This window comes from Nuphar pumila, chromosome 4, assembly GCF_984573655.1.
Source record: "Nuphar pumila chromosome 4, dmNupPumi1.hap1.1, whole genome shotgun sequence".
Lineage (NCBI taxonomy): Eukaryota > Viridiplantae > Streptophyta > Magnoliopsida > Nymphaeales > Nymphaeaceae > Nuphar > Nuphar pumila.
Window position 1 is genome coordinate 18,040,310 of NC_143252.1, and position 17,488 is coordinate 18,057,797.

A 17,488-nucleotide genomic window follows, 5' to 3' on the forward strand; every position below is an offset into this window, starting at 1 on the left:
TGAAACTATTGAAGAATTAACAATGGAAGAAAATCATCTCTGAAAAGGTTCTTCTGAAACTAAAAATGATTTTGTTCTAGCTGTGTCTAGAGCAGGGAATCATGTTCGATCTTATAGACCTCTTCACTTTAATCGTCAAAATGGTGACTATGACAAGAAGAAAGTTATTTGTCATCATTGTCAAGAACCGGGACACTACAGGCCACAATGTCCCAAACTTAAGGAGCTGAGAGAGAAAAAAACTGCAATTGCTGGATCGGAGCCCAAAGATCAAGATGCACCAGTTCTCATGGCCCAACTAATGGAAATTCTCCAGCCTCTCATCAAAAGTGCCGCTTTTTCATCTGAAGTTTCAACCGGTGCAGCAGCCTCATCTTTTTCCGATCCAGGTAAAATTTTTTGGCTCCTTGACTCTGGTGTATCTTTTCATACGACCCCAAATAATCAAAGCCTATCTGTACGTGTTAAAAACAAAACAAGTGTGTCAAAGGTCTTAACAGCCGATGGGACTTCTCTTGAAATAGAAGGAATAAGAAATTTTGAAAAAATTTATAAAACAAATAAATTTTCTATTCCAGAAATTAGATATGTTCCCAAATTGAATTTAAATATTTTATCTGCATCTCAAATTTCTGACTATGAGTGTAATATTTCATTTTCTTCTCATAGTTGTTGGGTAAAGGATCGCCAGTCAGGCAAGCTGATTGGGGAAGGCCATAAAGAAGGAAGACTCTATTACATGGATTTTTTTGGAAATGTCGAAGAATGCTTTTTGCTATAATATTTAGAAAATTGAGTTAGAACTGTGGCATAAGAGACTTGGTCACCCACATATAGCCAAAATCTAACTTTTTCCAAATCTAGGAAAAGTTTGTAACTCTGAATAATTTGACCGTAAAGATTGATTTTTTGGCAAAATGAAAAGATTATTATTTCAGAACATAACTTTTTTCTCTTCAAGACCACTTGAATTAGTGCCCTCGGATGTTTGGGGTACAGCACCAATAATTTCGAAAGGAGGATTTGCTCACTATGTTATTTTTGTAGATGATTTCTCTCGACATACGTGGATTTACTTTCTTAAACATAAGTCTGAAGTATTTTCATACTTTCAAATATTTCATAATATGTTAAAAACAAGTTTCAAAATGATATTACCATTTTTCGCACAGATTCAAGGGGGAGAGTTTTTATCCACAGATTTTAAAAATTATCTTAAGTGACATGGCATCACACATCAAAGATCTTGTCCTTATACACCTCAACAAAACGGGCTGGCAGAACGTAAACATCGTCATATTATGGAAACCACTAGGACTTTATAAATAACAAATCAAGTCTCGAAAGACTTTTGGGCAGAAGTTGCCTTATCTGCTACCTATCTGATTAATAGGATGTCATCCCCTTCTTTACAAAATATCACTCTCATTGAAAAACTTATGAACATTTCTCCCGACTACTCTAGACTGAGAATATTTGGGTGCAAATGTTTCATATTTACCGACAAAAATGATAAACTTTACCCTCATGTGATTTCATGTGCCTTTCTAGGATATGCTGAAAATCAGAAATAATAGATTATATGTGTCTAGAAATGTTTCCTTTCTCGAAAAGGAGAGCTTCTTTGATTTTGAAAAACCAAAGGAAGACACTGAGTACTTTTTTTTGTTAGATCTGACATCAAAATCTGATGAATATGATCTTGACTATAACTTTAATAATGATCAAGGAATTATTGATCTTGATCATAATGTTGACAATGAAAAAGTTCATAGAGACACTAGTGTCCAATATTCCAGGCGACAAGGGTCTAATCATCCATGTGCACTTGAAAAATATTCTGACATTCCAACTAGACGATCATCCCGAGTCTCAAGGCCTCTGGGAAAGTTTGTGTCATACGAGTCATTCTCACCTACATATAGGGCAGTCATTGCATTAATTCACTCATATAAAGAATCATCTACGTATCTCCAAGCAAAAAATGATGTCAAATGGATAGAAGCCATAAAAGCTGAATTAGATGCACTAGAAAAGGCTTCTACATGACTATTCAAGATCTTCCTCCAAGGAAGAAAACTATAGGATGTCGATGGGTTTATAAAATTAAAACCAAGAGTGATGGCACTCTTGAAAGATATAAAGCCCGATTAGTAGTCAAAGGTTATGCCCAAGAATATGGCATTGATTATGAAGAAACCTTTGTGCTTGTGGCTCGTATGACAACTGTCAGAACCTTAATTGCCTTAGCCTCTATCATGAAATGGTTCATTTTTCAAATGAATGTCAAAAATGCTTTTTTAAATGGAAAGCTAGTTGAAAAAGTATACATGGTACCCCCTCCTAGTCCAAGTATTTCTAAGGGTAAATGCCTTCGCTTAGAAAAAACCCTTTATGGACTTAAACAAGCACCAAAAGCTTGGTATGATAGGTTTAGTCGCGTTATGATTGATATTGGTTTTCAATTCTGTTTAACTGACACTGCTTTGTTTGTTTAAAGAATTCTGATGCAAGAATCATTGTGCTTGTTCTTTATGTGGATGATATGATCATTACTGAAAGCAATAAACAGGGAGTTGAAACGATCAAAACACTTCTTAAATGTCATTTTGAAATAACTGATTTAGGCTTATTGAGATATTTTTTAGGCATTGAAGTTGCTTATTCTCCTAGAGGATATTTATTATCTCAGACTAAACTTGTTTTTGACATTGTTTTCAGGTCTGGTATTACTGATGATAATAAAGTAGACACTCCAGAAGTTGTTAATGTTAAAATGAAGATTGATGATGGAGAACTTATTGCCGATCCTACTCCTTACAGACAACTTGTCGGGGCACTTTCCTATCTATCCATTACCAGATCAGATATAACACATGTCGTTCACACAGCAAGCCAGTTTCAACATGCTCCTACTTCTGTTCATGTGGGAGCAGTCATGCATATTATCAGATACATCCAGTCCTCACTTTCACGAGAACTTTTCTTGTCTTATTCCTCCTCTCTTGATTTACTTGCATATACTGATGTCGATTGGAGAGGTGATCCCAATAACAGTCACTCAACCACTGGTTTTTGTGTCTTTTTAGGTGAATCATTAATATCGTGGAGGTGCAAAAAACAGCAGAAGGTATCTCTATCATCCATCGAAGTTGAATACAGAGTCATGGCAACCACGACCATGGAAGTATTTTGTCTTTGATGACTGCTTGCTGACATGGGAGCTGAAGCAACAAAAGTTTCACAGATGTGTTGTGACAACAAAAGTGTGATCTACATTGCAAATAACAGAACATTCCATGAATGCACCAAACACATCGAAATGGATTGTCACTACGTCAGAGAGGAATATCTACGTGGGACAATTGATATGTCATATGTTACTTCAGAATAGCAGTTAGCAGACTTCTTTACAAAGCCTCTCGCTGCTCCCCGATTTCACTTTCTCTTAGACAAACTTTTGCTCATTGTACCGTAAGTTTGAGGGGGGATGTTAAAATGTATATTATTATTATATATATAATATTTTTTCTTTTTTTGTATTTTGTCGTCTAGTTCAATTTGAACTAGAATGACATAACTAGTCAAGTCTTAGTTAAGACTTGACTAGCAATAGAGTCATTGGACTCTAGTCTAACGGCTCTATTTAGAGCCGTTGGACTAAGTCCAACGGCTCTATTGAGTCCCTCATTCTCTCCCTCTCTCATATTGTGTATATAAAGGGGTACAGGCCCTCTTGTAATGTATGTAAAATGCTTCTTAAGCATTGCTTTCTCCTTGTTCAATAAAAGAATATTTTTATTCCTTTTTTGTTTCCTTTTATACTCTTCTTAAGGGTTATGCTTAAATGTCCTGTTAAGACATCATTTCGAATCTTAGTTCGTGTTTGGAAGATCATCATCTCATTTCAGTCTTGAGGTCACAGTTGGACCGCTAGAAAAGGGAAAAAAATCTTCGCATATAGAGGGAACTTCCTATGGAACAGAAACACTTGATCATTTATTTGTATGTAAAGATGGTCATAGAACGGATCAGAGGTCTTGAGGTCACAGTTGGACCGTTAACAATGGTTTAGTTGTCAAATTGGGAAAGGATTATAGTTCAAGAACATGTTTGGCAGAAATATGACCTAAGATCAGGGTTACTGGAAACTTTACTTACATGTGGGAAGCGTGTTTCCTGGGAAGCCGTTTCTGAAACTGGAAAACTAGCATTTCAAAAACTTGTGGAAAACTTCTAAAAAATGCATGGGAAACCTGTTTCTCATTGAATGAGAAAACTGTTTCACATCTCATGAGAAACCTATTTACATTATATGGGAAACTTGTTTCCATTATTAGGGAAACATGTTTCCTTTAAGTTCTTGCAAGTTTTTTCTTTTTTTAACAAAAATTTTGTTATATGTGTTATTCAAAATTTTAAGTACTTATTTGAAAAACTATTGAAAAACTAAATTTTGTACATATTTTTAACATTAATGTAATGTATTGGATGAAATTGAGAATTTCAAATTTTAATATATTTACATTAATTTTTTCTTATTTCTTGATTCTATCTAAACCTATGTTGCATTTAAATACTTTATTTATGATATCTAATATTTTATTAAAAGTAAGCTAATTATGCACTCATTTATGTAAAATATAACCAACTTTATAATAGTTTTATAGTTGTAGTCAATGTAATCATATATTTTTATAAAAAAAAGTTATTGATTCTTACTATTTATCATAACATTAGTAAAAAAGTAAAGTTTATGTAAACTTATAATATTTTTATGCATATAGTCGATCATGTTTCCCATTTCACATGAACTTTAAAAAGTCTTGTTTCCCATTACACATTTCTCGGTTTTGTTTCCCTCACAGGCAACCTTGCCTAAGATACTATGCTAGAACCAGAAGTAATAACAATACCAGAAACTTGATCAAGTTAGTAAAATGCTGGACATCGAATCACCATATTCTCCTAGAAAAGTTATTATGATGCTTGTGTCCAACTCAAAGAAGTGAACTTTTGGATGTGTTGATGAATAGGAGATGCAACCTAACTGATACTCTGTACATCCCTTTATGCATTGGCATCACAGAAGGACCTTAACTTGAATACCGCATGCACCATCACCCTACGCCCCCCCCCCCCCCCTCCAACACGCACACACACAAAAAAATCAAAATACAACTTTAAAAAGAAATAACTATTGTGAATGTGTTTAAACAGAACCCTTTCCAATTATGAGCAACATCAGTAAAAGAACTTTTCATGTGGAATTTGGCAGTAAGATTGCAAGGAGAAGAGGGCAGCAAGGGATATTTCCTGTCAAATCATGCTATGCTACCAATGTTTGCTTGAGAATTTGACAGAGAGCCTCAAGGTACCAAGCAATTTAGAGTTAGGAACCCACACCATACGCATGAAATTTTGTTTGTATAATATTCAAAGGGAAGCTTTTGACAATTAACAATTTTTGGAAGTGGGGTCACGTCATTTTCTTCAAATTTCAAGAAGTGGAATAGGAGAATCACTGAATCACCTATTTGCAAACTTCACAAGCTTCAAGTTCATGGGGAGTTTCGGACAGAAACAATAACAAGAAGGAATGGAGCCATATTGCTATAAGAACCTGGGCATTCAAACAAGAGGGGAAAAGGCGGGGGTGGTGCGGGGAGGGTATATATATAGAATTTTTAACAGTTTTAACACTACGTGTATGTGTGTGCATTTATGTATTTATATATATAATATAGATCAAAATGGACTTGACTAAGGTTAACTGAATCAACTTTTGGATAGAAATGGACCTCAGTGTGGTTGACTTCACCTAACACAAAGGAAGTTGTGTCCAAGTGTCGCACCCGCACAGGTTAACCGAATCTACTTTTGGATAGAAATGGACCTCAGTGTGGTTGACATTACTAACACAAAGGAAGCTGTGTCCAAGTGTCACACCTGCCTGGGTGCGGGTGAGACGCGGGTGTGGTGCCCTGTTAGAAGAGACCGTGTTACATAGCCACAGAGCCTTTCATCTTTACAATAGAATGGCAGAGACATCACGATCCATGGGTCTAATATGCACATCATTGAATTAGAATATCCTCTTCAGTGGATATGGAGCCCTGAGCAAAATATCATTTTTATCCATTTTTACATGAACTTTTTCTTTTATAATCTCTTATCCAACTCTTAAATTGGTTTTACAATCACAAAGTGCATAATAATTAGGGGGTATCTTGGTCACTCTCTTGAACTTACCTTTGAGATTCCTACAGCACTAAGGGTAGAGAATAAAACCACGGAAGAATATACTGATCGACTCAAAGTCCTTTAAGGAAATGGATCATGATATCAATCTGTGGTTTGCAACAGTGGTTAACTATGGAAGCACGCTTTATTAATCTCCAATCAATCTTATCTTGATTAAGACCTTTTCACATGAACATAAAGTACAGTATTTCATGAGGAACACAAAATGAAAATACACCACAAAATGGTAAGTACACTTAGTTGATCTTCAACGGATCGTATCTAGACAAAAGACTTCGCATGAACATAAAAGAGAGATTGATAATTCCTGGAAAAACAAGGAGTGAAGATACACCATGAAATAGTAAGTGTCCTTCCAAGTTCCCAATATTATCTATTTATAGGATAGGTATCAGTTGGAACAGCTTTTGATTATTAAGTTGTTGGAATATTCACCCATAAGAGCACCTTAGGAGCAATATAGTTCTTCTTCTCCTTCACCAATGCTGCTTTGAAGTTGAGAATGGTGAAATTAGACAGTAATACAGAAAATGATCATATGAACCTGAAGTTATACAAACCTTCCAGAATGAAAGGAAATAAAGAAGCAAAATAAAAACAAGCAAAGCACTACATGTATTCCCTAGTCAGACATTAAACAAGCATCAATATGTGGAACAAAAGACCTCACCTAGTTCTGGGCGAGGGTGGTCCTTGATCTTCAAGTTCTGGACTTTTTGAAACAAGATGAACTGAACCAGGTTGATGCTGATGGTTCCCAGAGGTGTCATAACTGTTTCCTGTTGCCACAGCAATGGGGGAAGATAGTACTGTTTGTAAAGGAGAATATATTTGCTGAGGCACCATATCAAGACCACTTCTCTGTACAGTAAGATGCTCCATTAGAAAGGAAAAGAAAAGACAGGAATATAATCCAATTGAATAGTAGACGCTACACCAACCAGATGAGGTGGTGACTGTGAAGGAAAAGATGTATTGTTTGACTGATCAGTCCGCCAAGGCACTAGGTGATATTGAGACTCTTTTAACTTTATCTGTATTATTTACAGTTCATAAATCAGACTTAAGATCCAACAATTGAGAAAAATAAATTGAAAATGTTACTCAAGCGTACTTCTAATAGAGTCAAATGCTAGTAAAATCCATATGAATGCAAAAGCTCACAGCAATATCTCAATTACTAATACCTACCCTTTATCATCTAGCATTAAATAGGAAAAAATATAGACAAGCAGGAGCACTGATGCAAATGCATGATATGGTAGGTCTGATAATAACAAAGACCTGCTGCCATCAAATGCCACTATTTGGACAAAAAGAATATCTGGAATACCTCACTGAGACTAACTCTCTCACGCAGATGTTGAATCAGGATCTGCAAACACAGTCAAAAGTACTTTCAGCAACAACAGAGACCACAAGGTCCACAACTGTGAGAAGCACATTGTTGGGTAAATATTGTTAACACAAAGAAATGGCAAAAGACTAGCAGTTTAACACTATGTCAGAAATATCAGCAATATTTTGAATTTACTGTATTTTTTCACAACAAACTCGCAAAACAATAAAATTGAACAAATCCATGATAAATTAGATAGTGTTTTTAATATATTTCAATTTTACCATGATTTTTAGTTTCTATAATTCTATGTTATCACATTTAATTTTTAATATCCTATGCTTTCCGTGATATTTCATTTTCAATATGTTATGTTTTCCATGATATTTCGTGAAAGGTATTCAATTTTATCACAAGATTTCCCTTTGCTGAGAGAACCCCAACATGAAGATTTCTCACTATGGATTTGTGAAAAAACTGAAAATATAACTAGGCTGTGCTCAAGGGCAAAGTAGGCATTTTCCCTTTTTTGTATCATATTGTCATTAGATCATTTTTTTGGGATGAAGGCGTAGTTGTTGTTGTTGTTGTTGTTGTTGTATTGTCATTAGATCATTTAGGACATCATAGTCATTTTTTGAATTGTTATGTAACTAATAAAGAGGTTGGTTAGAACCTATATCTATTTAGCCATCATCCTCCATTTTCTTGCTCTTCTACCTCAGATTTTCTTCGGAGATGGTATCAGACTTGGAAGAGCATTATGAGATTTAAATAGTGAGGTATATCAAGTTAGAGTACCTCTTTTCGCTGCTGGGTGTAGAGAGAAGTTGATATCAGCCATAGAAAGGATGCCTGGACAGTGCAGGGAATGGTTCAAGCCCAAGAAATTGCCTATTGAAAGAGCATCAGAAATTTTAAAAAACAAACCGAACTCAGCTTGAAGCCCTATAGAGGAAGTTATTAAATCGTCCTTTTGTTCGACTTTGTATTGGGGAAATAGGGTCAGATTTCCAGTTTGGCATTTTGCTACCTCGGATTACTTGTGTTTGGGTCATTTTTGGTATACAATCACAATAAAAGTGTTATTGAAGGCATCAGAGTTGTAGTTTTGGAAGCTTGTTTTTGAGGAGACACCAGGAGTTTGACATCTCCTATTGACATACTTGTGAAATTTGCTATGTCACAGTTTCAAAAAACTTGGGTGCGGGGGTGCGGCAAATATATATATATATATATATATATATGAAGTCCAAAAGTGTTATTGAAGGCATCAGAGTTAGTAGTTTTGGAAGCTTGTTTTTAAGGAGACAGCGGGAGTTTGACATCTCCTATTGACATACTTGTGAAATTTGCTATGTCACAGTTTCAAAAAACTTGGGTGCGGGGGTGCGGCAAAAAATATATATATATATATATGAAGTCCAAAAGTTGGACATAAATGACCCTGGGTGCGGTCAACGCACCCAGGGTCAGGTTGACCGCACCGGGAGCCGCACCCGCACGCGCACCCGCGTCGCATCGACGCGGGTGCGGCACCCAGTTTGCCGAGTCCCTGTGACATAGGTAATTTGGTATTTTAGTTGGGTTCCCTTGGCTCAAATGGATAAAAATGGCCCAATCCAGTTGATTCATGTCAAGCTTGATGGGACCAACTATACATTTGGGCAGAATTTACAAAGACTGTAATCAAAGGATGAAAGGAAAAAGGCTTGAAAGATATTGTGAAGGAACCAAAGAAAAATGTAAAGTTGGAGAGATATGTCACACGGACTCTTCTAACATGGCACCGCACCCGCGTCGCACCCGCACCCAGGCGGGTGCGACACTTGGACACAACTTCCTTTGTGTTAGGTGAAGTGACTAACCACACTGAGGTCCATTTCTATCCAAAAGTAGATTCATTTAACCCTAATCAAGTCCATTTTTATCTATATTATATATATATATACATAAATGCACACAAATACACATAGTGTTAACTTAAAACTGTTAAATATATATATATATATAATCCTCCCCGCACCCCCACACCCAAGTTTTTTTAAAGTACTGCATCACCGCATCCGCAAACACACCCGCACGTATGTGACATAGTTGGAGAGGCTGATTACATAAGCAAATCAAGGATTGGAAAATAAACAATGCTAGGGTCAAGTCATGGCTTTTGGGTTTGGAGGAACAAGGCATAGCTATTAACCTAGTAAGATTGAGAAGATTCTTACTTAGGCCCTGTTTGGATGACAGAGGCCAAAACTTGGTTTTTCGCAAACTAGGTTTTGCCTCAAACCAGGTTTTAAGCAAACCTGGTTTGCCAAAAACCAACCAATTGAGGCTGTTTGGGTGACCAAAAACCATGGTTGCCAGTTGAGGAAGCGGGAGCGGGAAGCGAGATACTTTCAAAATTTTAGGAAGCGGGAAGCGTGGGAGCACTTAGGAGCGAATCGGAAATCGTCTCGAAAGCGAGGGGGAAGCAAAAAAAATAAAAATAAAAAAAATACAAAAAATTTGAAAAATGGGGGAAACGTGATGGGAAGCGCGCTTCCCATAAAAGGGAAGTGTGTTTCCCATAAAAGGGAAGTGTGCTTTCCATTTAAAAAGGGTGTTTCCCTGCGCATTTCGGAAACGCGACATTCCGCGCTTCCCCACATACCTAGTCGCTTCTGGTAACTCTGCCAAAAACCTGGTTTTTAGGTTTTTGGTAACCAAAATAAATTAAAAAAAAAAGAAAATAAATAAGTCTAGCCATTTTTCGACCAGCCACCAGCCGGGAAATGGCCTTCCATGCCCAAAAACTAAAAAAAAAGAAAACTATAGTTGGCCATTTTTCAGCCAACCACCAGCCAGGAAATGATCGACGTAAGGGCGACACCGACCAGGCCATTTCCAGGCCGCAAAATGGCCAAGCACTTTAAAATCGCAAAAAAAAAAAAGCAAAATCCCTGGCCATTTTCCAACCATCCACCGGCCAGTAGCCAGTCGGAAAATGGCTGGACAACCATGGATTTGTAAAAAAAACATATTTTCCAGCCGAAAATGCTCGTACTCAGGTGGATGGGATTGGGCTGGTAGAAAGAGGAAGGGAAGAAGGTGGATTGAGGTGCCCCCCCCCCCCAACGATAAACCAGGTTACAAATCTGGGAGAGCGGGGACCCTTTTTTAAGTTAGCCAGGTTTAAGAAAACCTGGTTTCAAACCAGGTTTCGGTGTGTCACTCAAACACACCAAAACCTGGGTTTTAGGCTCAAAACTCAGTTTATACCCAAAACCCAGTTTAAAACTGGGTTTTGAGTGTCATCCAAATGGTACCAAAGTTGTGGTTACAGTGGAGTATGGGATATAAGGTTTAAAGGGGGGTCGAAATAGTCAAAAGATGAAGATTGGCCATATGGGATTTGACAATACTTTGGACCTCATGAGAAGATGCAGTTAGCAGGAGATTATCAAAGGATGGTATCTTCTTAATAAAATCCTACTACCTCTCTCCTAGAAGCAACTACTGCAATTTTGTTGCGAACAATACATGGCCTTCAGTCGCATTTTAATAGAAGGTATAAATAAACTGCATCTGAACACCACAAAATCTTCAAGTCAAAGACTTCCAAATGGCAACTACATACCGGATATGCGAGAACAGTAAGGAATCAAGTTGACATCTCTTCTGAATCTGCTTTAAATTTTAATTATATTAAATAGATCATGGTTTTAATGGAACCTGGAATCATGGGAGGGAGGGAGGGAGGCAATGGAGGAAGGTGTGTTGTTGGTGAATTTTCCTAACATGGTGACACATTGAAAGAAAGAAAGAAATGAATCTTTCAGGAACTCAAAGACAATATAAGAGTCATACTCATACATGGGAATATTCAAGCTCAAAATCAGCTTTACACAAAGCCTAAAAGGCAAAGGGCTAGACATTAGATCGACCGGTTCATCCAGTCTAGGACAGTTAGAGGACTCTGATCAACTGCATTAGAAAGCAATCACTGGTTTTTTTTCTTTTCTTTTAGCTGAGCCATAGTGATATCTCATTGCAGCTGGTCTATTTCATTAACTTCCTTTTGAAAATGAAAGTAGAACATTTTGTACGAAAATAATAAGCAACTGTGGTAAGGGCATAGTACATATGTCTAGCATATTCAACAATATTGCAGATCTACTATACTTAAAATACAAGAGACATATTACAACAAAGTGATTACAATTACGCCCTACAATTTAATGTTTACAGATAAATAGCACAAGTGTGCCCCTGAACTGCCATGTTATACTAACCAAAAGGATGATTCTGCACCTTTGGCAAATATGTGTACACCATTATATCTCAAAAAGGACAAAACTGCAGTAGACGTGGATGCTCCTTGATCTATATTGATCTCTCTCTCAGTTACCATATTGATATTAGTGAGAGCAGTTTCGGCTGATATCCCAAACTTCTTCTTCAACTTGGGTCTAGTATACTGTGTGTCCCAACTAATTGTATTTATTACATCTCACTGCACTCATATCACCTTATGAAAAGCTTCCTTGCTTCTGGTTTGATCTACCGTGTCCAAGAGTGTCCAGTTGCTGTTAAGATGGAGAGAAGTCAACCTAGGTTGACTAATATCCTAGTCAACCTAAGTTGACTAAGATATAATATATAATATTATATATATTATATACAAATATATATATATATATTATTAATATATATATACTATGTCACATGGGTGCGGGTGCGGGTGCGGGTGCGGGTGCGGGGATTCGGCACTTCCAAAAAACCCGGGTGCGGGGGTGCGGCAGGGGCAAAAATGTAAAATATATATATATATATATATATATATATATATGTATGTATATATATATAATTTTGAAGTTTTAACAGTTTAACATTTATTTTAAATTATTTAAATGTTATAAGGCACAATAATTTATTTTAATTTTTCATGATTTTCTCCTAGGTTTCATCTAGGTGCAGTATGGAAATGGACCACTGTTTCTTAGTCATTGTCACCAATCCATGTGTTATATTCTAGATAATTAGCAGTCTATACCACTCAATGAACTTCTTCATGGAAATGAACGAAAAACTCGGTTTAAGATTAAGCTAAATCAGGACTTTCACCATGCTTCTCCATGAATGTAAAGGCATCTTCTAGAAAATAAAAGCTCTTAAAGGAGAGGAATATGACTGTCACTAATCTTCTTGATGGGTACTAGTGACCTTACCTGGAATCAGGCATGCAAGTGGTTTCATTTAAGCATCCATTAAATCAAGCAGACATTCATTTAGTGGTCAAGACATTGACAGTTGACCCATTACTTGCAGGTTTTAAAAACAGATTGAACCAGAACATCAATTCTGTGCTAACCCTCCAGGCAAGGAGCTTCTGCATTCATTTCTACCACCAAGCACACCCTTGAATTGCAACATGCATTTGAACTTATTTAATCTTAGTCATGCATTTGAGCTTATTAATTCTTAGATATACACTGCATACTTAGTTAATTCCATGGCTGGTAGCAAGCGCCTAGTCCCACCACGCAAAATAAAAATGAAGAAGAGCAGTGAATAAGATTACTTCCACTGTTGCCATGCTTCAAGACACATACGCAACATTCAACAGTGGATGACCTACTACTTACTAGATACCATTCAACAGTTTATAACATTTAAATAAAGGGGAGGGGCTCGGCCCCTCCCCTGTCGACCCAAAAACGAAAAACATAAAGGGGAGGGGCTCGGCCCCTCCCCTGTCGACCCAAAAAAAGAGCTAGATGGGGGAGGGGCTCGGCCCCTCGTGTGCCGAAAAACGAGGGAGCAGGGGAGGCTCAGCCCCTCCCCTGCCGACCCAACAAGAGACCGAGGGGGGGGTGCTCGGTCCCTCCCCAGCCGACCCAAGAAGAGAGTGAGAGACATACCTGCGAAAGGAGAGGATGAGCCGAGAGGATGAGCCGAGAGGAGGAGCCTGGGAGGCGGAGCTAGGGCGGCGGAGCTGGGGGCGGCGGAGCTGGGGGCGGCGGCGCTGGGGGCGGCGGCGCTGGGGGCGGCGGAGCTGGGGCGGCGATGGGAGAGCTCGAGCTCAGGGGGAGAGAGAGGAGAGATTAGGGCAAAAAAATTGTTTTGCCCTAATCCTCCTTTTCATGGGGGAAATTTTTTTTTTACGCCCAAATTATGGGCAAAAATTACACTGGGTGCGTTGACCGCACCTGGTGCCGCACCCGCACGCGAACCCGCGTCGCGTCGCGTCGACGCGGGTGCGGCATCTGTTTTGCCGAGTCCCTGTGACATAGTATATATATATATATATATATATACATACGTGTATATGTATATATATACAAAGAAAATGGCATCCATCTTAACACCGCCCCTCAAACTTATGGTGACTTAGTGTAAGTTTGCAATTACTAAAGAACCCTATTAAATAAAATGTTTGCATAGACTTCAGCAAGGACTTTCATTTTGTGCTTTTTAAGGGGTGTTCAATCGTATGCACAATTACAAAGAGGATCTTCAATTCTTGAAAAAACTGTAAATAGAGCTAACAAAACATCTCAACTATACAAATACATATCATAAGAAGATTTCAAAGAATAACTACATTAGTTATATATTATGGAGAGAGGATGGCCAAGCACACAAACAAACAATATATAGAAAATATTTAATAAGTCAATTTAACATTTTTTAAAATCATTTAAAGTAAGCATTAATTTTTGAAAAATCATTAATTTCAAACAGGATAATCATTAATCACTTTAGTCATTCATGAAAATCATGTACACATATATCTATCACAAATGGCACATTAATGCATAACAAGCAAGGATTTTCAACATCATTAATACCATAAAGAAATAACTTACAAAAGAGTCTAAATTATAAAAAAAATACACAGTGAAAGATACAAGAAATGATTTCAATCATTCAACCAAGATTTAAGCAAAGATAAATACTCATAAATCAATTAATTATTACATTTTAGAAGTAATATTAACAATACAACTAAAAAGGTCACTTATGGACCAATTTTAAGAGATAACAATAAAAATATTTTAAGAACACGTGCTTAGAAAATTAACTAACGAAACCAACAATATCTCAAAGAAATGCCACAAAGGCTACAATGAGATATCAAATAAGATAGTCGTCACTTATGGACCACAAGAATACACACAATGAAAATACACACCAACAATTCACAAGGTAAAAATAATATATCTTTCATTAACAAATGCTTAGAAAGCATTAATTAAACTTACGCGAATGATGCAAGACAATCAATCATGAAACAAATTTTAAAATATCCTTGATCATGCAACTCATGCATATTCAATGCAAAATACATTAAAATATTTTAATAATCATTCTTCATACAAGAGCAAATGAGTTTAGAAAAATTACAAAGAGATTTAAAAAATCTCATATAACACAATGAATGATATTTGCAAATCATAACACTAGTTTGACCACCACAAGCAATCACCTCACTAGACCTCTAATCCTCAAAAATAAGTTTATCAGCGACTAGAACAAGAGTACAAACATAATGTCACTAAAGGGCTAAAAACACACAAAAAGTGTAAATAACCAACATCTTTTGTCTACATAAAATGACACTTAAAACAAGTGTATCAGCGACTATAACAAGAGCATAACCAACGGGTGTACATAACTCATCACATTTAAAACATTATCTCTTGTCTACATATAATGAAACTTAAAATGAGTGTATCAGCAACTAGAACAAGAGTATAATCGCAATGCAACTTATGGGCAAAACAAACACACAAAAGTGTGAATAAACCAAGATTGTTTGTATTGTACTGTATTGTACGATATGTATCGCTACTTTTTGCCTTAATGATAAGATATCAGGTGTATCATACGATACACCCCTGTAGCGACCCGTACCGTACGATACGGGTTTGACGCACTTAAAAAGACCCGAAACCGAGTCTTTTCATTTTGGGTTTAAAAGGCCTTTTAAGGACTAACTTCTACACATGTAGAGGTTGTTGGAAGGGAACCCACACACACTTTTAAGGCCTTGAGATTTGTGCGCAAGAGAGAGGGCTTTTGTGATTTCTTCAAGTAAGAGTGCATTATCACCCATTTTTTCACTCAAGGAAGTGGGTTAAGGTAAAAAAATCCTTATTATTTGCTTGTTATTGAGTGTTTTTGAGGAAAGATGGGAGAAAGATCTGACACAACAATGGTGCACTCAAGTAACGAGTGGAAACCAATTAAGAATCAAATGCAACTATTGCTAAAATAGTTTTTCAGGTGGTATCGCTCAGTTGAAGCATCATTTAGCCGAGACACATTATAATGTGCAAGCATGCACGTCAAGAAAATTGTCGAATATCGTAAAATGGCAATGAGAGCAATTGATTAATGATCTGAGAGTAAAAAGACAAGAACGAGAGATGAATGAGGCATAAATGGGGTATGCAAAGCCTTCGGAGGATGTATATTAGGAAGATGAGTCCCCTACTTATGATCCTACAACCCATAGCATAGTATCAGAAGTAGAAAATTCTGCAACGAAGGAAAAAGGTGTGACTGGTGTCAGTAGTAATACCGCATGCACAAAAGTAAGAGGGAGTTCTTCGAGAGGAGGACCAGGAGGTAGAGCTAGAGGCTCGATTAGGAGTTTTTTCCCTCCTAAGATTGCCCCTATGGCGCAGCCCGACATTCACACTGCTATGACTCCTCAGCATTTAGCCAAGCAGCCGGATGTCACAGTTGGGAGATGGTTCCATGATGTCTGTATTCCTTTCAATACGAAAAGTTTCTTTCATTTTCAGGTCATGGAAAATGTCATAACCAGTATCGGGCTTGGATACAAGATTCCTTCATATCATGCTTTAAGAGAAAAGATTTTACATGCTAATGTGAATGAAGTGAAGGTTTATTGTGATGAGATGAGGCTGTCACGGGCCTATTTCCTTCAATGGGCCAGCGCGGCGCGACGGTCCTTCCTCACCGCCGCAAGCCTACTCGTCAGCTCGATTGCCGGTCGCGGAAGCTTGTGATCAGAGAGCAAGAGAGAGAATAGAGGGAGAGAAGTTGCAATCACAAGAAGCAATCACAACGAGGGTGAACAAAAGAAAGCTCAACGCATTTACTTCATTCACAATTTTGCCCGCAGGCTATTACAGTTCAAGTATACGGGCTGCCCCTTCGGGGTATTGATTCACCTGAACCGGGCAGCTTACATCAGACTCAACAAAAGCAAAACAGATTCTAAGCGCAACTGTACACTGTAAGTCGCAAGGGAACATGCTCCCCCCTTCAAATCATGTGCCGTCCTCGACGCCATCTGTTTCGTGGTAAGCCCTGACTTCAATCGGGTAGCGGCTGTTCATTCGAAATGCAGGCTCCCACGTTGGTTCCGCTGTTTCCTCCCACTGCACCAAGTATTTCTTCGCTTGTCCCATGTAGTTGACCATGTGGCGAAGGATCTGACTGATGTGCTTCTCGGCCCGTTGAGCTGCCGGGGCCCTCTACATGATGGGAGTGCGTTGCGGCACACTGCGTTCCGGGTCTCCATCATCTGGGTGGAACTGCTTGAGGTTGCACACGTGGAACACCGGGTGCACCTTGAAGTCTCGGGGCAACTCCAGCTTGTATGCCAGCTTGCCCACCTTCTTTGTGATGGTGAAGGGTCCCTCATACTTTCTGAGTAGTCCGCGGTGCCGCCCACGGAAGATGCCTGTGCGACCAGGATACAACTTCACCAACACTTGGTCCCCAACTTGGAACCCTGCTGGCAGACGGTGTTTGTCCGCCCACTTCTTCATTCTCTTTGCCGCTTTGTGTAAGAATGCCTTCGCTAACTCATTTTTCTCGTGCCAGTCGCGAACAAACTGATAGGCGAATGATGGCCTTCCATTT

General features: G+C 38.0%; 1 protein-coding gene across 5 annotated transcripts in view; it reads right to left on the reverse strand.

The window, feature by feature from the left end:
• Positions 1-17,488, reverse strand: part of LOC149839546 (uncharacterized) — a 148,957-nt gene that overhangs the window by 98,801 nt on the left and 32,668 nt on the right. For all 5 annotated transcript variants that reach the window (XR_016431330.1, XM_090002613.1, XM_090002614.1 and 2 more), the window contains exons 10-12: positions 7,598-7,639; positions 7,206-7,298; positions 6,935-7,125 (exon numbers count right to left, since the gene is read on the reverse strand). Coding sequence is in view for 4 of the 5 variants with exons in the window: in XM_090002613.1 (XP_089858739.1) it covers positions 6,935-7,125; positions 7,206-7,298; positions 7,598-7,639 (326 nt within the window). In the remaining variant the exon portion in view is untranslated. The remainder of the gene's footprint in view (positions 1-6,934; positions 7,126-7,205; positions 7,299-7,597; positions 7,640-17,488) is intronic.